Source organism: Nelusetta ayraudi, unplaced genomic scaffold (assembly GCF_046127955.1).
Source record: "Nelusetta ayraudi isolate G7.1 ecotype Tasmania unplaced genomic scaffold, CSIRO-AGI_Nayr_v1 ptg000011l, whole genome shotgun sequence".
Taxonomy (NCBI): Eukaryota; Metazoa; Chordata; class Actinopteri; order Tetraodontiformes; family Monacanthidae; genus Nelusetta; species Nelusetta ayraudi.
The window spans coordinates 980,660-1,002,486 of NW_027466061.1; the positions used below are offsets into that span (position 1 = coordinate 980,660).

The 21,827-nt window shown below is 42.0% G+C and overlaps 1 protein-coding gene across 1 annotated transcript in view; it reads left to right on the top strand.

Moving 5' to 3' along the window:
* uvrag (UV radiation resistance associated gene) overlaps positions 1 to 21,827 on the top strand; it is a 47,367-nt gene that overhangs the window by 3,259 nt on the left and 22,281 nt on the right. The window contains exons 4-12 of the mRNA XM_076019901.1: positions 1,133 to 1,294; positions 1,372 to 1,446; positions 1,552 to 1,637; positions 7,570 to 7,675; positions 10,603 to 10,729; positions 11,508 to 11,592; positions 13,600 to 13,687; positions 13,893 to 13,953; positions 15,611 to 15,776. Coding sequence (XP_075876016.1) covers positions 1,133 to 1,294; positions 1,372 to 1,446; positions 1,552 to 1,637; positions 7,570 to 7,675; positions 10,603 to 10,729; positions 11,508 to 11,592; positions 13,600 to 13,687; positions 13,893 to 13,953; positions 15,611 to 15,776 — 956 coding nt within the window. The remainder of the gene's footprint in view (positions 1 to 1,132; positions 1,295 to 1,371; positions 1,447 to 1,551; positions 1,638 to 7,569; positions 7,676 to 10,602; positions 10,730 to 11,507; positions 11,593 to 13,599; positions 13,688 to 13,892; positions 13,954 to 15,610; positions 15,777 to 21,827) is intronic.

Genomic DNA, 21,827 nt, shown 5'->3' on the forward strand with positions numbered 1-21,827 from the left:
CAAAACAGTGTCCGCTGGCAGCGACTTCCTAAGATTGACAGTGATTGAGGCTGTTTTAAGCTGACCGTTGGGCTTGACATTTCCCTGCGCTGCAGCTGAGGTAGCAAGGTTATCCAAGGCTCTTTGCTCCGTACAACAGCGGAGCCAGAAGGGATGTGATGAGCCGCCCTGTTTGTCAAGGACTTCCTTTGGTTTGCTTTCAAGGCGGATGTTTTGAAGGATCTTTTTTGAGGGAATTGTATTCATTATTAAGGAGGACACATTCCCTTTGGTTGCATTGCAAGGTTGGTGGACTGCCATTTTAAAGAGGACCCGTAAGTCCTTGAAAGTCATCAGCACAGTGCATCAGTATATCAGTATAATGCTACAGGCATTGCTGCTTTCAGTGACTATTTTCATCTATTTTAACCAATTTCAAATTCAAATTCAAAATGTGCTTTGTTGGAGAAAATGCTATGGTGTTTCTTTGTTTTTTTAAGAAAGTGCTCTTTCCAGCATGAAACGAATGTAATATCGTACAGCCAAAAACGCAGCGTGGTCTGCACATCAGTGCCCAGCCCTGCTTCAGAGTGGTGTGCAAAGCTTTCGAAGCTGCCAGCAGCGCTAGCGAGCCATTATGTCCGGCCTTTCTGCCGAGTCATGAGCTGACCTGGGCTGCTTTGCACTTTACTTACACTATAATGCAAACACATTGCCTTCTGTGTTTTGGTGAATCAAACATATATGCTCAAGTGTGTTCTGTAGTAGTAATTTGTGTTTGCTACTGTCAGTTGTCTTGAGGAACATTTCCTCTTACTCTTCTTCCTGTTTTCCTTCAGACGACTGTGTCATTTCCTTTTTGCTGCTACTTTCACTTGTGAGGTTGAGATGCAAGATTTTCTGTGTTTAAAAAAAAAAAAAGAAAATTGTCCATCATTTATATATAAAAAAGCTCAAGAATCAGGGATCAAGATGAATCAGTCGGTCAATTTTTCCTCCTTATGAAGCACTGAATCATATCCAGAGGTGTCTCGGTCCCACCTGACAGAATAATTCTGTGACCCTGTCACATTATGATGTGAAACTTAACCGAGCTGTTTCTTTACTTTTAATAAGTCATGGTAACCTTACTCGCGTCACCGTGTGTGTTCAGAATCCAACTTGGAGGAGCCTGGACTTTGGCATGTTGCCAGACCTCCTCGACACCTCCGTTTCCTGCTTCGTGGTGAGGATATGGGGGGGACAGGAGGAGCAGTATCAGCTCCTGATAGAGTGGAAGGTCAACTTGGATGGTCTCAGATACACAGGACAGCAGGTCAGCAAAGTAAACCTATACAGTTTGCATGGCTTATGCACGTAACCTGAGACTTAACTGGAATCCGCTTCTCCCAGATCCGATCCAGGAATCCAAATGAGATCATATTTGGACTAAACGACGGCTACTATGCAGCTGACTTTGATCAAAAGGTACAGCCTTCTGTTTGCTTCGTAATGGTTTCATATATGAACTGCATTGTTAGGTCTGTTTGTCTTCTGTTTTGTTTTCTAAACATATATCTGTGGCTTTCCCAGGATCAGTCAGAGCTGAAGAAAAACAGTTTGCTTCAGGTCGACCAGAGTTCAGTCAGGAACTCCTACAGTGTTTTCTCCTTGCTAAGGTAAGAATTAAGTCCTGTGGTATTCAGCAATGCACTTTTAAAGATATTTTTTATAAGTTATTGGCTGCTCAAGTGCTCTGATGTGATGGATTTTAACGACTTTAAAAGTTTGCTGTGTATTTTCTGTTTAGCCTAAATCTCATAAAATTCTTTCTATATTTAATTTATTGTTTAATGTCTAAATAACAATGTCAAAACATCTCCTGCCCTTATAAGTGCTGGAATGACATGGAATGAGACTGCAGAGTCAATTGCTGGTTTGGACGCCATTAGATTTGGCATCGGAATCAAGCAGATCACGTTTTTACTGTTGAAAGGGTTGCACTGCCAGTGTACACCACAAGGGGGAGACATTGATCGTCGGACAGACTGAAAGGGCACGTGTGGGATAGCAATTAAGGGTTGGGGGGGAAAGACAGGGTTTCCCAGTCTGTGCCCTATTTAAAATGAAATGAGGTCGGAGGTAAATGCTGCCTTCATTCCCAGCAGACCAGGGAACTCTCTGCTGGTCATAGCCGCACACCTAACAGTGTCACTGCATCCTGTTCCAGCTGAATACAAGTATATTTGGAAGGTTTAAGTTGTAAATCTTTGAAAGCATTGTATTATGTGCTTTATCATGGCTTTTATTGAAACTTTAAGAATTAAATATGGTGATATAATTAAATTTACGCTCTTTGCTGGGGGGAAAAAAAAAGCAAATTTAACCAAAACTCCTTCCATAAGTTATGATAATGGTTTATACTTTGTAAAAGAAAGAGGCCACTCTTAAGTACTGTATAACTTACATGACTTTTGCCCTGGCTTATTACATCATTGCATTTTATTCCACATCCACTCTTTCTGTGCACATCCACGTGGCCCCTGCTGTCTTTAATGCAGCTTCAGTGATTCTTCTCCTCCCTCAACGTTTTCTGCCTAGAGTTTCTTACCCTTCCTTTCCCTTTGGCTCTGCCCTCAAATCCATCTGCATTATTATATTGTACGATAGTGTAATTGTTCACATACTGTACATTCCAATATGGATCATCCTCCTCAGGTACACTGTGTAAAATTGTGTCATCTAGTGATCAGATCTTGGATTACAGCCTCATTTGCTCACCATCAAAATAACGGCGGTCGTACATCAAAAAGCATGTGGAGTTTTCTATCTAATTATGAGGCTCCTGTAAATACACATATTTCAGCCATTTCTAAGTACTGGCAAGACAATACATTAGAAATCCTTTTGTAATCAATGCATTATTAATATAGGCCAAATTTTGGTCTGACTTTAAAGAAGCCTTAAACCTTGTTTTCCCACTATAAAGTGCTTATATGGGTAATGGATGTAGACTACTGCTCACACTACTGAACAAATACATGCATTGACTTCAATGGTAGAGCGGTGGCTTCAGAATGCTGGAAAAGCAAAAGCCATATCTCAGACCGGCCAATAAAATGAAAAAACTTTGATGGACAAACAAACCCAGATATTAACCTTGGGTTTCCTGAAAGCCGCGAAAAATGGAAGTTATTATTATTATTATTATTATTATTATTATTATCAATAATAAAACACTAAAAAAATTGGTTAGAGTCCCGTGTATTTATCCACCTCTGGGAATCAACCCTTGAGGTGGTCCCGAGGGTTGTCCCACACGATCAACGTGGGGTCTTTGCTACGTTGACTCACCCATGTGAGTTGTTCCTGTAAAAACCCAATGGCCGCAGGCCGTCCCCCCGCCCTGCCACCCACCCTGCCATCATGTGAGTCGTCAGGCTCACCTGTGCCGAGGAGTGAAAGGTGGTCAAAGCGGCTGGGGTTGTGTTCTCAAGGCAGCCTACTCAGCCAGTGCGTTTACATGCACAGCTTAATCGGATTACTGCCATTCTCCGATTAAGGATCAGTTTGGAGACCTGTCCGTGCTCCACGTTCATATGCTAAGGACATAATCGGATTATTGACTAAAGTATGCGTGCCTCCGCAGCGCTAGGTGGCGCCGTACTCCCATTTTGCGGCCGTCACACGACACCCCTGGTCGACCTTTTGCACGAAAGACGGAAAACGCCGTGTACGGGGATGTTGATCGTGGTGATGTTTCGCACCTGCAATTCGTGTTGCTGTTGACAGCGAGCCACAGCGAGCGCCAGTTTGCTGCTTGGCGTCGTAGCCTCTCGACTATAAAGAAGCAGCCGTGCTGCATGCGGGTATAATGCACCTCGGCATTCCAGTGGTCAGAGGATCAAAGAGGATCACAGATCATTTGAGTGCCAACTTCCCTCTGTGCAGACTGCTCTTTTAGATGTCTGCATTAAAAAAAAAGTATGCCAACAATGCAGTCGACACATATTTTTCCACATAATAGTCAGTAATGACATTTCAGTTGGTTTGGTCAGATTAACCAAATAACAGTCAACACAGCAGTTAATGAGCTGTATAGATTTAAGGCGTTGTACTAGCGTAACAGTTTTGGAGTGAGTGCAGACTATGGAAGGCCGCTGTATACACGGCAGGAGATATTGGAGTATGATCAAATTATCTGGGTCCCTTTCTGTCATTTTGACATCTCTGATTTTGATGATTTCCAGCCAGAAGAAGTGAAACGTGTTGTAGAAAAACATTCCCAGGCATGTTCTTCAAAAACGTCTGTGGAGAAAAAAAAATCAAAATAATTTTATAATGTGCAATGGCCTTATGAAGTACTCAGTGTCGGTGAGTACTAAAATGCAAGTACTTGTACTCTCATCCTTCGGTGAAGAAGTGGTATTGGTCCATCTCTCATCATACGGAGTAAGGCAATTCTCTGATTATATAAAGTAAAACACTTGGAGTGATGACGACCCCACGCCCAATCCAAGTCATTTGGTTTGATGAGTGTAGAGATGTAGCTGTACCTCTGCGTGCTGTCCTGAGGTGCTAGCTAGCCCATCTGTGTTCATGAAGAGGTTGCTCTGTCTCACCAATATGTAGATAAGGGCAGTCTTTACTGCATTGGACTGCGACTGCGTTGCTAAGTTCTTTATCTCGGGGTTTGATAAACCTGTTTCTGCCTGCTGGGTTTGATCAAACTCCTCCTTTGCTTTTCTGAAAGACCTCATGCATGTGCTATGGAAAGGATGTTCTCTGCCCGGTTGTGTCAGGTTCCAATGACTTCCAGTTTTTGCTCCAGAAGGTGGTAGGAGTCAAACTGTAAGTACTGGTCTATGTGGGTGGATTTTCTGTAAACCTCAAGCAGTGAAACTTCTGCCCTCCTCTGTGAGGCCAGCGCAGTCCAGAATGGTAAATTGTTGGTGTTGTCTTCTCGAGTGAACTTAATGTTGCGCTCCACGGGGTTTATGTGTTTTATGAAGGCCCCCACTTCACGGATTTTGATTTCCCGTTTATGGCTTAAGTGAAAACCCGGACAAAGCTAATTGAGTTTAAATGAATCCGCACAAATCCAGTGTCTTTCTGAAGTATTACCCAACTTCAGATTAACTAGTTCCAGACTGCAGAGTCTCAGACGATGGTAATCAAGTACAAGTCAGATCAGTTTTGGAAACGGAATCAGATTAACAATGTGCACATGGTGAAAAGGAGCCGGGTGCTCTGAAAACCTGGGGTGTATTATTTTAATATCAATTTTAGCTGTGTGCCTATGTGTGTGCGTGCAGGCATGCATGTGTTTGTGAAACTGGAGTTTGCCCCTTGAGCTAGAGTGCAGGCAGGAAAAACAAAGTGAAAGTGGCAAGACCCTCTCACACGCAAGAAATTATTTGAAGTGTCTCATAATTGAAAACATCACAATTCAAACACACAAAAAACGAATACATAACTGCAGTTGTGAATAAAAATAACTGCAAGTTTGGCAACAAGACCAGCCAACAACTTTGTCAAGATTTATTTATATTAATCAAGCTGGTGGGATTGTAGATATCCCAATCACTAACTATACCGTGCAGCAATACATCAATGTTTTTTGTAACGATGCCGCCGTTACCTTTTGCCGCTTGAATTGAAAAGCTTATAATGCAATTACAATTCAACAACCACTTTAATGAAGCATCTTTCCTCGTCCAGATAAAATGCATTGGACAAAATAACACAGATGCCATCACTTGATTTTCATACATTTTTTGTTTCTATGAAAAGTGCTGAAAGCAAAGTGGTCTATGATTTTCTATTTTTGTTGCTGGCTACCTCTGCCATTGGAACATGTGGTTTATTGCAGGGATGTCACGGTATTGTAAATCCTGCCTTGTCACGGTATCAAAAGTCTTGTCAGACAGACAGCACGTGGCAGCATCAGACGTGACGGACATACTTTGCAAAACTTTATTGACTCGTCGGTCTGACTCTGTTCTAGTAGTTGGCAACGTTCTCCTCTTTAAGGTTGCACAAGAACAAAGAGCCCTTCCTCTGGGTGACATCATTAGGGTAGTGAAATCGTTGTGATACGTTGTGTTCACCGGATCTCCCAGATGTCAGACCTCAGGGTTTATCCAGTGCGATAAGAGAAATCCTGACCGTCGTTTTTGGATGACCTCAGAAATAAAGAGAGAAACACACCTTTTTGTTGGCTTTCACCCTCCACTTGCGCAATTTAAACCTAGGCAACTGTGCATCCCAACAGGTGGCCGTTTTATTTTTTAATGACGAAAACTTCAAAACCTTTATCATGAGAAAATGTAGAAAGCGACCTTCTTTTTCAGAAGGAATCTGTGTTTTCTAAAACACCAACTTGTGTTTGACACCCCAGCAAGATCGGGGTCCAAAAGGGAAAATGTTATTGTTTTGTTGATGTTAATCGCTATCAAGGGTTGAGTGCACAGGCTTCAGTCATAACTTCCTGCACATCCCCTCTGGCAACGTGTCAAGTTACCCCTCATGCTTTGCAAACGGGAAGCTTTCGCTGCTCGTGACAAGGTGTTTTCTGGACAGTTGCCCAGCGATTTAACCGTTGCAGTCATGAGGGTGTGTGGTGCCTCTGCGAGACCAGCGGCTCACAGAAGCCTGAAGGGCAGGCGTTAGACCCAGACTTGATCTAAGGATGCAGACATGCGTGAAAAGGAAAAGAGAGATAACACTTCTCACCTGGGGGGAATCCTGTATCAGATTCTGCTGCTGTTATCACACGAAGATGAGGCTGTCAAAACATGATGCATTGGATTATCTCTGGCTGCTGTAGCCACCACCTGACGAGAAAAGGGGGAAAAAATCTGAAACTTTTCAAGAATCCGCCACAGCTTTTACTCTCATCACGTAATTCCAGTTGGTAATTGGTGGTGGGAACAAACATTGTTTGATTTAATAAAAAATCTCTTGAATTTCAAAGGTGTCCCCATTAAAAGGGAAAAACAGTTGAAAAGTAAACCAAAGCAAATATTAATTTTAGACCATAAGCAGATGTAATAAATCTGTCATTTCTGCACCCGTGTTGCTAGTTCAGCGATGACTGCATGTGACAATGTTTGCAGCATTAAACCACTGACAAATAGCACAGGGATTCACTTTGATGTGTACATAGAATAATTAACATTACACATTATCACAATTCAATAACTCCAGTGTGTGTTTTGCGTTTTCAGCCTCAATTTGATCATAGCTTGAAGTGATTCCTCTTATTCAACATATTGTTATGAAACATGATACATACCAGTACCATTATTAAAACTGTCATCATTTTACTAAGACTTATCGGCAATGTTATTAAACTACCCATAAATATCTGAGTGTTGAATTGCAGTAAAAATAATAGTTGAATGGTTATTTTACATGTGTATACATAACAAGGGTCTTGTTCAAAGGGGGTGGCCTTGTTTGTGAGGCAGCCGGTATTGAAGATCCTGCCTGAGAGCGTGTGTTATTAATATAGACTAGCTTTCAGCATGGCTTATTGCTTATTGGAATCCCCAGAATTGGTCCTGAGAATGTTGTGATGAGCTTCCTTGTGTAACGCTCCACCTGTAGACTCCACACGGCCCAGAGAGCCATCAAGCAGAACCAGGTGACGGTGCAGAAGATTGGGAAGGAGATCGAGGAGAAGCTCAGGACTACAGCAGCGTGCACAGAGCGGGTGAGTACAGCAGCTCTGTGTCATCATGATAACGTGTGCAGTACAACTATTAAAGTGAGGTGCTCGCTCCACAGTTGCTTATATTCAATGTAACATCTTGCAGGAGCTTCGAGTACAATACATTTAAAATGGATTCTGTGTTGGAATGATCAAGAAACTCCACTGCCGTGAGACTAAGTTGGCTCATTGTTTCAATGTCGGCAGGGAACTAATCCCTACAAGTTTTTAAAATCAGCTTTGTGTGTATGTAAGGGCAGCGCCTTGCATGACAGCAGCCACCCATTGGTGTGTGAGAAGGTGACTGAGAGGCCATTGTAAAGCAGTTTGGGGTGCTGGAAAGCGCTACATAAATGCAGCCTGATTACCTTTTTTCACATTTAATGTGGACTTTTACACCAAAGCCAACATTTGAAATTCAAAACGATCCATTCAAAATACGCGATCGAGTCGCTGTTGTTTGACCGCAAGCTTTAAATACGCATCTCGTTGTGTTCATTTTGCCAGAAATGATTTCAACTCCATACCATATCTGCTGCATAACTCCCCCCCCCGCCCCCCAGCCTTCCCCACTAAACACTGAGGCTCCATTCTTTTGCCACAAAAGATCTCTTTCAAAAAGCTGCCTGTGATATTTCCCCCGAGTCAAACACTCCTTAATACCCTTTTCAAAGCTCTCGTCAGCTAATAAATCATATAATCCTTGTCCTCTACCTTTCTGTAAAACGAGGCAACTTGCAGTGAGTGGATCATTGTTTGGCCCCTCCAAGCCCCCCCACCCCCCACCCCCCCTGTTTTTTCCCCTTTAAAGAGCTTTCTACTGTTCCTCTGTGTGCATCCTACTGAGCCTGGATCAAAGGAGGAGGGGGGGGGGGGAGCGCGGGCCACCAACCTCAGCACATGGACCCTTTCACCCTCTCACTCACGCCCAGGCATTAATCTGTTGGGTTAATTCTCCCACCCTTCCACTCCCCCCCCGACCCCCCCAACCCATGCTTGGCTGCTGCTTATTTACTCAGCTGACCTGTTTGATGTTCCGTCGGACTCAGACAGGCCCCGGCGTTAACCCCCTGGGCCACGGCCTTAACGCTCGCTCACAAACACATGACGCGGCTGCGCGCCACTCGTCAACGGCGTCGCTGCGTGAAAGTCGAGAAGCTTCTCGCCGTTCGTGCCAACGCTGGAGGTTTTTTTTTTCCCCCTTACGCGCAAACATCAGGGCTACGATTGGAAGAGGAGATGAAGCGGCTATCTGTTGTCTCCGTGCCACTAATGCCCCTCCATGTTTTGCTGCAAGGCTCTAAGAAGTCTTGAGTACGGGGGATATCTACATGTCTGTATTTTCTCAGATCCAGCCTTTGATCGCTATCACACGGTACCAGTCCGTTTCTTTCTTCTTTTTTTTTTTCCAAGAGTCGCTACGCGGGAGCCTCCAGATAAACCAGGCTGTGGAAGGCTCTGTTCTTGTGCCAAGCGTTATGTTCACATAATTCACTGTTGCCGTACCACATTTTTTCACTTTCACAAATTGCCGTACATCGACGTGTCATCATGTAGCATCTATAATCACTACTTCTTAAAGGTCCAGTGTGCAAATATTATAAGGAAGTCACTGCCAGGTGGGCTTCCTTAAATACCATTAAGAAATGGCAGTGCAACATGGCAGCGAACTGGGACCCCAAATATCCCTTTTTTTTTTTCTTTTTTTTTTTAATTATCTAATTAGATTAAAAGTAATGAAAATAAAAGTCCTTCCATTTTTTGTTTGAGTCCTCCTCCTGAAGCATGCACCGGTTAGATGTGTTGACTACTTGTATAGAACTCTGATACAACTTAATTACGAGTTGAACAATTCCAATTAACAATGAGCAAACAAATAAAAACCTAAGGGTCACCCGCTGAATCAATAAATTGGAAAAAAAAAAAAAAAAAAGTATTACCAATGAAGTATTGCCAGTGAAATCGTTTAAAAAAAAAAAATCTGCTCTCATGGGAGTATATGCATATATATATATATATGTGTATATATATATATATGTATATATATATATATATATATATATATATATATATATATATATACATATATATGTATATATGTATATATATATATATATATATATATATATATATATATATATATATATATATATATATATATATATACGTGTATATATATATATATATATATATATATATATATACGTGTATATATATATATATATATATACGTGTATATATATATATATATATATATACGTGTATATATATGTATATATATATATACATATGTATATGTATATATGTATATATATATGTATATGTATATATATATGTATATGTATATATATATGTATATATGTATATATATATGTATATATGTATATATATATGTATATATGTATATATATACACACACACATATATATATATATATATATATATATATATATATATATATATATATATATATATATATATATATATATATATACACACACATATATATACATATACATATAAAAAAAAATCCAGAATCTCAGGAATCTCAGTTTAAAGGTCAGTTTTTCCATCCTAAATATCTCTGAAATGGTCCAGTCATCTAAAGTAGGTGGGGTCGGAGCTTTGTTTATATTCTTAAATATATGAGAACCTGTCTAAGGGTAGGAAAACCAAATGACTTATTATACTGCGAGTACACACTTTTATTCATGCATTAATGGACAATATATTAAGCTTTTACCATGATGGAAATCTTAAATAAAGCCACATTTTACACACTGGACCTTCTTCTGACGTTGATCCCTCCCCCATCCCACCTTATTATTGATCACTGCATGTGTCTACTCAAGTTTGTTCTCATTTTGGGGATATTTTTAAATGATGCTGCTTTGACGCCTTCCTTCATCTGTTTTCTGTACTGTGAACAGAAGAAAGAGCGGGAATGCATGCAGCTACGCATTGCAGTGCTGCGCAGTGAACTGCAGCGGCAGAGGAAAGCGCTCGGCAGGGAGATTGACCTGCAGCAGAAGGAGAAGTCGCAGCTTCAGAAGAAAGGTAGAGTGTCAATATTTATTTATTTATTTATTTAGTTTTTTTTGATTTGTTTCCTTGCTTGCTCAGTGGTTGTTTGTTGCTTCTCAGACGAGACTGGAAATCAGAGAAGAGCAAGCGGGAATTTCTTTTTGTTTGGCTTTACGTGCTAGTGTTTCATGCATTGATTTCTGCACCAATAACACCACAACAGTTTATCAAACTTATATAAAGGAACCCTATTATGACCGTTTCCAGAATTAAGACATTTATTTTGGTGGGGCACTCATAATAAAAAGTAAACAAGGTTTGTTTGATCCATCAGCTCCTAGTTTGAGCTGGAGAGGCCTTGCAAAACAAGTGTTTCTATTACTCAACCTGAAGAGGCTATTTTGGCTTTTCCCCTCCGTCAGCTCCACCCGTGGCTCTGCCTTGACTCCTGGTGTCCAAAGCCGCCCAAAATCCAAATGGCTGCTTTCAGCACAGCAACACGGGAAAAGCACTTCAGACGTGTGTCATTTTTCAGTTTTTGATAATAAGACCCCTTTATGGATAGTATTTAAAAATTGTGATTATTCAGGATGTCAATGATTAACTTCATTACACACACACACACACACACACACACACACACACACACACACACACACACACACACGTATGCACCCGGTGTTGAATGTATGTATTGTTTGGTTTTACCTTGTGTGAAAACTAAGTGATATTCTTTCATTTAAGGGACTGTTTGATCTTGCATAACTTTTACCTGATGGTTTTCTCCCATTTTGCTTTTTGTATCTGCTAGAGGAAGCATTTTCCATGCAGCAAAATAACCTAAAGGAGGAAAAGGAGTTCTTAGCCAAACTACAGAAGGAATGCACTGCCAAGAGGTAAGTGTTAACCTGTGCTGATATACTGTTGGCGTGGCTTCGGGAGCCAAGATCTATAAAGTGGGGCTGTCCGCGTCGGCTGCAGGCACGTTGGTGGCCCACTAGTCCGATGCGGGACAAGCAGATCCTGCCGCAGCGGGTGCAGTCAAAAGTCTGGTCTGGTCCAGCTGCTGAAGTGTCCCGATCCTTCCCTCCTGCGGAGTTTCTCCTTCAGGTTGCGCCCTGCGGGAGTCTTCAAAGGAGGAGACGGCCTGGTCCGCGGTGCGACGCCAAGCCTGGCGGTCCGCAGCGAGTGTCGACCACTGGCGCAGGTCAATGCTGTGCAGTGCAGTGCTGATATACCATGAGGAAATAAAATCCACTCCTTGACATTGTTCAGAGCTCTTTACAAAGATACGACTGATAAATCTTGAGGAAACAGCACCGTGCTGTGCTGTGATTCCCTCCTCTCTCTCCGGAGAGCGCACGCTGTTTCAATGTGCGCTGCCTGTTTATGTATTTTATTGAAAGCTTACACATTGTGCTAAAAGCCCGCTGGCTTGTGTCTGCCTTGGTCTGTGGAGGTATGTGTGGTTAGTGCCGATCTTGGATGCAGCTTTGTTTACCTGAGAAGTACCTGGCAGCTTTGGGGTAAACCTGAGCCCCAGGAACGCCACTTTGGGCCAAGAGAGCCAACAAACAGGAAATGAACGTGGACACTTGCACATCTGCCTAAAATTTACTGACTGGAAACGTCTCTCAGCCTCTGTTTGCTTAATTATCTTTTTAATTGCCAGTGAAAGGTTGCACACACTGCCTTCTTTTTTAGCCCTGAAAATAGCTGAGTGCTACCAGACTATTCAGTCTCAAAGTATTTCAAAGTATTTTTATTCCTTCAGTGGACATAAAAAAAGATGGTGGTGGTAATATGTAAAAGAAAAATACTTTCAACAGCAACTCTGCTGTGTTCAGAGTTACTTGAAACGCCTCTGTTCTCAATTTTTGTGTCTAATTTGAACTTAAATCAGTGTTCTTGACCATGTCTGAATATACTGAGTAAATGATTTGCCCTATGATTGTCTGATGTGACACTAGTACAGTTGAAAAGGTGTAGCGGCCAAATAGTTCAGTCCATTGCTATGTTTTAAAATGATGAATTCAATGCTGACGCCATTTGGTTCCATTTGCACTAATAATGAAGATGGAGAACTCGACTTGTCAAATGAAAAACGGAATAAAACAATGACGACGATCCAATTCCAATCCATCAGTGCCTTGAAAGCTTGGTCACCCGCACACTCACATTTACTTTGTTCATTTAATCCCTTACAACAACTCTTTGTGCTAAGCTATGCTAAGCTCTTAGTGGTGATAATACTTAAATACTTCTGTACTTTTTGTCAAATAGGATTTTGAACACAGGATTTGCCCTAGATGAAGTTTACCACGATTGTTGTATTCAATGCTTTTACAAATCCATATGTCTCTTATGTATGCTTACTGACCAGTTCCATAGGAATATGTAGTAATATTAGACACAGTGGGCCTCATGCAAGAACATTTTTGTGTTCTTGTCGTAACTTTGCCTTATCCCCCCCCCCCCCACCCCCCCCACCCCTGCAATTGGCTGTGCAGTGAGCCTCATCAGATCCAACTAACGCTTATCCTCAGATATACGTGTAAATTACTCTTAACACAATGAATTCCACCTGTGCGTCAGTGAGCCCGTGTTCATGAGAATTGTGCATCTGCATAATTATCGGCCCAATGATTATAATTATTAAAGCTGATGAAGAAGTAGAACTTCACCAGTTCAGAGATTGAAGTCCTTTTTGCAGCGTCATCGGCAGAGTTGAAGGACTTCCAAAATACAAGCAGTGGGGAAAAATGAGAAGCGCTTTAAATGCCAAATTTGAATCATTTTTGGTCACTGTTCTATTTTAACCTCTCTTAACCACGACTTTTGTCTCCTTGTGCCAGGTTGCTATTTGTGCCGTCATGCTCTGTCTTCTGTCTTTTTTTCTTCAGAGAGCAGTTCCTCAAGTCCAATGCTCAGCTCACCTTCCGCTGTCGTCAACTCCTTTCTGAGCTCTCCTACATTTACCCCATTGACGTGGTGAGTTTGAGCTGCACGGACTGTGCTGCGCAACACGTTTGAAAGTTAACGGCACAACATTTTCTTGATGTAAATCAAGATTTGATGTTTGTTGTGTCTTTTTTGGTGCCGAGGTCTTATTGTTTCAACTTACAGTATATTGAGTCTCTTTTCAATGGTAAATTGCTTCTTTTTTTTTTTTCATGAAAACCTGTCTAACCCTTAGGCTAACCAATCAGATTACGTCATCTGTGGAGTGAAGCTGCCAAATTCTGAGGACTTTCAAGGTAATCTAACATCAAAGGTTGAAAACGGTTAAAGGTTTTTATTTGTCATTATGAGGTCGAATCAATCCAAAATTAAACAATTAGCTTTGAAGCTACAAGAAGAAAATAAGTAGACTAGATCGAGCCAAAATCAGCCACATTGGTTAGTAAGAAGTGCGGAAGTGCAGCAGAGTCGAGTTCAGGCCTCTTGCAGCCTGGGGGGAAAAAGCTTTCCAAGCATCTGCTCGTCCTGCAGCAGCGGATGCTCCTCAGTCTGTTTCCAGATGGCAGCATGGTGGAAAGGCATGAGCGGGATGATCAGTGTCCTTGAAGGTGGTCGCCGCCCTGTCGGCCCATCGCTTGTCAGAGGTGTCCGTCAGCAACATGTACTCGGCTCAGAAGAAGAGGCTGTATCAGGGCAGAGTGGATAGATATTTTGCATTAACTATGAAGCAATGTCAATTGTATGTACATGTCATACAACTTGTGAGAAAATCTGAAAAAATGATGTACAATGAATGATTTCAGGGAGAATCAAGAAAATATTTTCCTTTAGCCAGTTGTTGATTTTTATTATGTCATCCCGACAAGGTCAAAACTTGATCTTGCTAAGCTGTTTTTTCCAAACGTGATTACAGGTACGATGTATATTTTTCCAAACAGGTTTCTCAGGAACACAATGTCACATTATTGACGCACAGCCGCGTTGCTAGTTAGCCTGACTGGACTTTGTGAGAGTGATGTTTATTTTATTTTAGACACCGCGTGAAGCCCCGGACGTATAAAAACTTTTCAAAGCACTGATTTGAAACGCGAGTTTTACCCTGTAATTACGTCCTGTTGCTGACACCCGTTGTCAGACGTGTGAGGTCTTGCCCCAGGGAAAGACAACAAAACAAATTAAGAAGGAAAAAATGCACAATGTCTGGAGCTGTCCAGATGCATGTCAAGAGTTGGTTGAACGGGCCTATAGGGGAGGATGTTCCACATTAGAGAACAGGGTCAAGATTAGTTGGAGCTCCTAATCCTACTGTGCAGCAAACGGGAGTATGGAAGCACTCTACTGAGGCCCTTAAGTGCTTTAAATGGAGCCAAACCTTTCTTGTCAGCCTGACATCCGCAGTCTCCACTTGCACCCTGAGGTGCCGCTCATGGTTGCATGTCCTTCAGTTGACCTGGCGCCCCTGTTGGTCACAGTGTGAGTCCAAGGTATCTCCATGCTCCTTATTTCTTTGGACTTTCAGAGTGCGGAAAAATACAAACTGGCATTTTTTAGGAAAAGTTCTCGCACTAAAAGCAGGACAAAGATGTATTTGTCCCACTTTGACTCAATCAGTTTTGTGCCTTTGCTTCTAAGAAGCATATTGTATTGAATAGGAATTTGGCATCTCAGCTGCACTCAACGTTCAGTGTGAGAGTGAGGTGTGGTGGACTTTGTGGAATTTGCTGGAATTGCCTTGTTGCAATGTTTGCACCTTCTCTTATTAAAATGTTGAATTCTTGTGTTTCAATGGAGTTTCTCTCAAAGTACACGTGTTGCTCTCGTGTGCTTTGCCTTCTCAAATACAAAATTGGCAAGTGTATCATCAGTCAAGCCAAGTCATTGGCTTTCTGGTTTTAATCACATGGACATGAACGTCTGATTATTTCAGCTTTTCCTTTGCTTCGTTTCCTGCAGCAAAGGATGATGGGAGTGTGGCAGTTGCCCTGGGTTACACATCGCATTTGGTCCTGATGGTGTCGTGCCTCCTGCAAGTCCCTCTTAGGTATCCGGTGATGCATAAGGGCTCCCGCTCCTCGATCAAGGACACCATCACTGACAGACTCTCTGAAAGAGAGAGAGAGTAAGTAGCTCTCAATTATCTTCTTCTGTGTGTGTGTGTGTGTGTGTGTGTGTGTGTGTGTGTGTGTGTGTGTGTGTGTGTGTGTGTGTGTGTGTGTGTGTGTGTGTGTGTGTGTGTGTGTGTGTGTGTGTGTGTGTGTGTTCAAGGAAACGCCAGCAGTCATGGATCACCGAATACAACAAATCAATTGTGTTTGAAATCTTATTTGATTAATGGAGGAAAATCCAACTGATGCGTCAGGAAACAGTCATTTGTTTGCTCTGTGGTAAACAGTCGAGTGTAGTCGGCTGAGTGTTAGAATTATGTAAAACGGTTTCAACAGTCGATGGCGGCATAGTAGCAGCGTCGCTCAACATGCTCCTCCAGTTTCAATGTGCTGCTACACTCTCAACCATGTCACAGGATTCCTGGCAAGTTAACGGATAGTGTTACACAGCCAGCCCGCGTTTCCTTAATGACAAAAAAGTACATTCCTACTTCCTGTATGTAGCCTCGGACATTTTTGCAGGAGTCAGCTTTTGCTGCTGCTATATGTTGTACTTGACAAAGAAATTCCAAAGAAGTTTTTTTTTTTTTCTCTCTGCTGAGGTCCATTGTACTGATAAGCAAAGAGAATGTGTTTCGCCTCAGCCCATTGTGTTTGTGTGACCTTGTCTTCAGCGCATGGTGATGGATCATTGTGCACATTGGTTTGGATGTGATATGAAGTTTCCACACACCTTTGCGCATTCAAACCTTCACAAAAAACAGGCACTAGGTTTGGAAAGTTCCTTTTCTATATGTAAATACTATTTATATTATATCTATAATCAATAGAAAATATGTAATGATAGTAATGATAGGAGAACAAATGCAGGGCACATGTTAAATCAGGTCATTCCAACAGGATTTCAGACCCACAGAGCTGACGCTTCTTTAGCTTCTGCCCGAAACTTTTTGAAATTTTTTGATGTTTACCTCTTGTTGAACATCACCGCAAACATTAAACAACCATGGCCGCATGCCAACTTCTGTTAAGACCGTTATTTCTTTTTTGCTGTGTGGTGGCTACTTTTTCCTAAAGACAGGCATGGAAATGTTTTACATCCCACTATTATAAACATCCAAAACATCTGGAAGAAAGTGTGTGCGGAAAAGTAAGACAATGCAGTGATTGAGCAGTCATCTATTTGTGAGAGTGATACATCATGGCAACAGCTGGAGTGGCTCAGAGACAGGCACTTCACCCATTTTGAGACCTGGCATGCCGGAAATCAGCCACGGCGGAGAGCTACGCAAAAATAAACCTTTGAGTTAAACAGGCACAACAGTCAGGATCCCAGAGTGAGCCTACACTTTAATTCCAAGTCCACATGTTTATGAACCCAAAGGTCCCGGCAGACTCGACATGCAGTGAAATGATGTGTGGGGAGATGGAAGTGGAGCTCTAGAAGTGTACAAAGTAGGGTGATTAAAGTGTCGGAAAGAGGCAGCCAGTGGTGATATGTGAGGTGGCATGTGATCAGTTGTTTAAAGCCACTTATTCCAATGCTTTATGAATGACAGCATTTGAATAACAAGCTGTGCAACGATGCCATGGAAATTCTTGTTAAAAACTATAGTTTTAACCATCCTATTGTAGTTTTGTGAACCTTCTTGCTTTTTATGTTTTTCTTACTACTCACTGTAGTCCCTAAGTCACATTTAATATTGGTCTATATCTTTTATTTTGTGTCATTGGGTGTTGGAAACTGTTTTCATATGTTGTTAAATGAGGCAATGTGTTCTTTTCAGAACTCTCCATCTGGATCAAGATTTGTTTTCAATCAAATAATCTAATGTAAAAAAAATAAAACAATTCAAATGTATTTTAAACCCAGCTCTTTCTTGTCCAGCTAAAGGGTACAGTATTGGACAGCTTTCTTTGACATATTATCATATATTTCTCCAGAAGAAAAACTAGCGAAGCCATGTGCTTTTCTGAACTGTGTTACCCTGCCGTACTTTGGCACAAGCCAAAATTGGAAACTGTCCTTGTCAGAATGTTTGAAAGTAAGGTGTGGAATATGACTGATCTGTTTGTGTGAATTGGCCGTTTTGCTATCCCAGTCAGAGCAGCTCTCTGAAATCAGTACGCTCTGACGACATGTTGCGCCCACATTTTGTCCTGCAAAAAGTGCAGTTCCAGTGTTAGTGATTGCATGGGGGAGAACTCGGAGATGTGATCCAGATGTCTAGTGTCTGATTGAGACCAGAACCCAGCCATTAAACTGCAAGCACTGCTTTAAATATCATTTGCACAAATGTATTAAAGATCATCTTTATTTATATATATATATATGATCAACAAATTCCTACTGAAAAGAAGACAGACCGACAGAAAATGTGTTACATAGATACATGTATAGATATTGAAGATAGAAAATGATAAATGCTCAGTGGCGATCAGTGCTTTTGCTGCGCAGTTGTGGTATTGTGTGATTCTAAATAGAGTGTAAAACAATGTTTAGATTTGTGTGCCTTTCTTTTAGTGTTTCACTCACCATTATAATTGGTTTTAACTAAAGACAGGCAAGGTAATTAGTTTTGTAGTCCGAAATAGGTCTAAGATTCTGTTTTTCTTCTTTTTTCCAATTGGGCCTGGATTAGATTGAACTTTATTGATCCCAAATTGGGAAACTACACAATATGGATGATATAGTGGTCATCATCAGCTGTAAATAAGAGTCAGGTTTTATTTTAGTTTTGTCTTTCATCTTAGTTTTACTTTTGGTTAAAGCTGTAGAAAAATGCAGATAATAAGATGCGAGTAAAGCTTGAAATGGTCGGGAATCAGATGGATATATTTTTAAGCAAAATAATAAAGATTTAGGATGACAGGGGAAGGAACCTCCACAACACCCTGAAGACAAAATGCCAAAACTGTTTTACCCTAAATCTCAAGTCCATTAGTGATCATTAAAATAGCATTTAACAACAGTTGCTTTTCGTAATCAGTTTTCATATATTGAAGATTACAGCTCAGCTGGATTTATACAGTGAGCATTGCCAATACAGCCGTCATAATTTCACGGCACGCGTTTTTTTTTTTTTTTTTTTTTTTGGTTATTGCTTTTTTCCAGATTGCAAGCCCATGTGATTTATTGTCCCCTGTCCTCTTAAATCACATTTTAAAGACACTTTAAACCCTCAAGCCTTCACATTATTAAAGAGAGTGCAAGTACTGGCCAAGCCTCCTTTCAGACATCTGAGCCTGAACATTTTTTCCCCTCACATTTGGAGCATTAATTAGGGTGTCTAAACAGGCAGGCCAACACGTGCATACCTCGGTCTGTGTGTACATTTCTGCAGGTCAACCACTCGCCAGGAGTCTTCCTACCATTCTCTGATACAGCAGAGAAAATGTAGACTGACCACCCAACCGCATAGCTGTCCTCTCTGGCAGTCCAACATTTAAGATGGGCCCAGGGGGAACGGCAAGTTGTCTCTGCATAACGTATAGTGTAGCAATACACATGCACATAAACCATAGTTTGCACAAGAGAAATGATGAAGGAAATTGAATTATAAAGCCTTCGCACAGATGAATCAACCAGGGGTCATCAGTCCCCAGCAGTTGACCACTAGGCTTCCATTGTGCCACAGCCTTGTTTGTCAGAATGCAATGTTGATTTGATGGCCCTCTTCTTAGCTAGGCCCACTATCCCTAGTTTGGTGAGTGAACTTGCAATGTCATTTTCAAGCAAAGCCTTGGAAACCCACCTTGACATGGTCATCGTGGGTGGTCCAACCTTTCCTCCAGCAACACGCAGTCAGCTCCTGGTAATTTGCATGCACTGCTCCCAGGGTACTGTAAGCTCTGCCTTGACCTCTTTTTGGTGGAGTTGAAGATGATGGCCATGTCTGGATGCAGTGTTGTTAGGGCAATGTGATCTGCAAAGCTCAGCTGCTTTACCAGATCAACTCTCAGCTGCCAGTCTTCTGCTGAGGTGAGGAGGAGGCACTAATTTTGCTTTTGGGTTAGGTCTCTCTCTAGCTTTTATGAAGTATCCCACTTACGTGGCATTGTTTGTTGTGGCCGTGGTTAGTACCTCTGCTATTGCCTTCTGCGCTTGATCATACCACCAGCGGTAGTGGCCATTTGCAAGTGCCTTTGGGCAACTGCTCAATATGTTTTCAAGAGATCATCTTCCAGAGTGCAAGACTTGGTCTTGCTCTTACCCCAGACATACACAAGCTTAGTAGACCATCATGCACATCTATGATCAAGAAGCAGACTCTATAGTAGTCTGCTGGCATGATGTAATCCCTGACGACCCTATGTTGCTCTGCAGATTCCTACTCTGTGTCCCTTGCTGCCTTATGCCCACCATCCTTCCATACATGCTGGAACTTCCTAACCCATACAAGACACAACCTAGCTGCATCCATGTACTCATTCTGGAGTAAATACTGACGCTGATACTGAGACAAGATACTAAAGGAAACCTTGCCCTCCATGCTGAGCTGGGAGATGGTACAGACCCAATGACGACGTTCTTTGAGTGCTCCTCCTTTGGAATTCATACATCCATACCCTCGCTCCTCTCCAAATTACCACCAACCCTTTCCACAGCTCCCCGAAGAGTCATAGAAATGTCTTTCTTGGTGTAAAATGTATGGAACACGGTTGGTTCCTACAGCAGAAGCTGTCCATGCTCCTTTGACTGCCTCCTGGATCTCATTTAGACTGGATCCAAGCAGCTAGTCCTTCAGTTTGCAAGTGGTTTTTTGAGGAACTAGTTGACCTCCATTTTTAAAGTATGAGAGTTGACCACTGAGCTTCTCTCCTAGTATTTGTTCAACCAAGCCAAAAGGGTTTGACATGAATGCTCCTCATTTCTTGGCTCTCCTTCCTTCTGTGACCCTCCTGTAGCTTAAGTCTTTTTGTGTGTGTCGTAAGCTTCAGGTTTTCCCTTTTTCCACTTTGCCAAACTGCTCTGCTGCATTGCTGGTCATGATCACAGTTATGCCGTGCATGCATGGCGGCTGTTTGCGTCACCCTCAGATGTTGTCTGCATGATCTTGCAAGAACTCCTGCGGCTCGACCTGTTCACATGCTTGTTGTGCAGACTCACCATGGCTGCCTATGTGCTGCGCGTCATGCTCCTTCTCGCCCCACTTCATCTTGCCCCAGTGAATTGTTTAGCCCACTGTTATGACAAACTTATGCTCCTTAACTCATAAAGTTGTGAATATCACATATATACATACACGTACATACACGGTTTAAACCTTTGGGCCGACTAGCCCAGTGGCTGGATGATGGTGGGTCACTCCCAGATTGTCGACACATTTTCAAAAGGGAACGATTAATCGCAAGCGTCATATTGTGCAAGTGCCGGCTCTGCTCTGGGCTGCAAGGTGTGTAGCAGTGTGAACAGGAGAGTGGTTGTGCACGTGCATGCGCGTATGAGTGAGAGAGAAGTTGGCAAGCAAAATGTTTGATAATTGTTCCCTGGAGGAAATTAGCAGAGCCAGTGTTCCTGCATGTTCCTGTTTGCCACTGCATTAAACAAGGCTGGAAGGAGTTAATCGCAGAATTGACCAATGTTAGACCCTTAAGCAGCCTCCTCTCTGTGTGCCCAACCACGATCTGGAGCACGCACACATTGTGGACCTGCACTAGTTTAAAGGACATGAAGCTTGAACAGAAACTGCCTCTGTGGGGAATCATGACAGAAGTCATCACATGGCAGAGCCAGCTTGATTAAACTGAAAGATGAGAAATCGCTGCATGCCATCTGAGAAAGAGATAATTTGATGAGATTGTATAATTTGCCTGTATTTCAACAATTGCAGAAAATCCACGGGCATTGCGTGTGAAATGCTAAATTTGAAATAAGCATTGACGTGTTTGGAATAAACGCAAAAGCAGTTTGTTTTGGGGCGAAGGGGAAGGAAAAATGCAATACTGCAATGCGTGCATGCTCAACCCGTGCCCACCAACTTTCTGGTTTTACACTTGAGCTTGTTTCTGTGTGTTTATTAGAAAACGTCATTTCTTAGGGACAGTGGTTTGAAAAGCCTCCC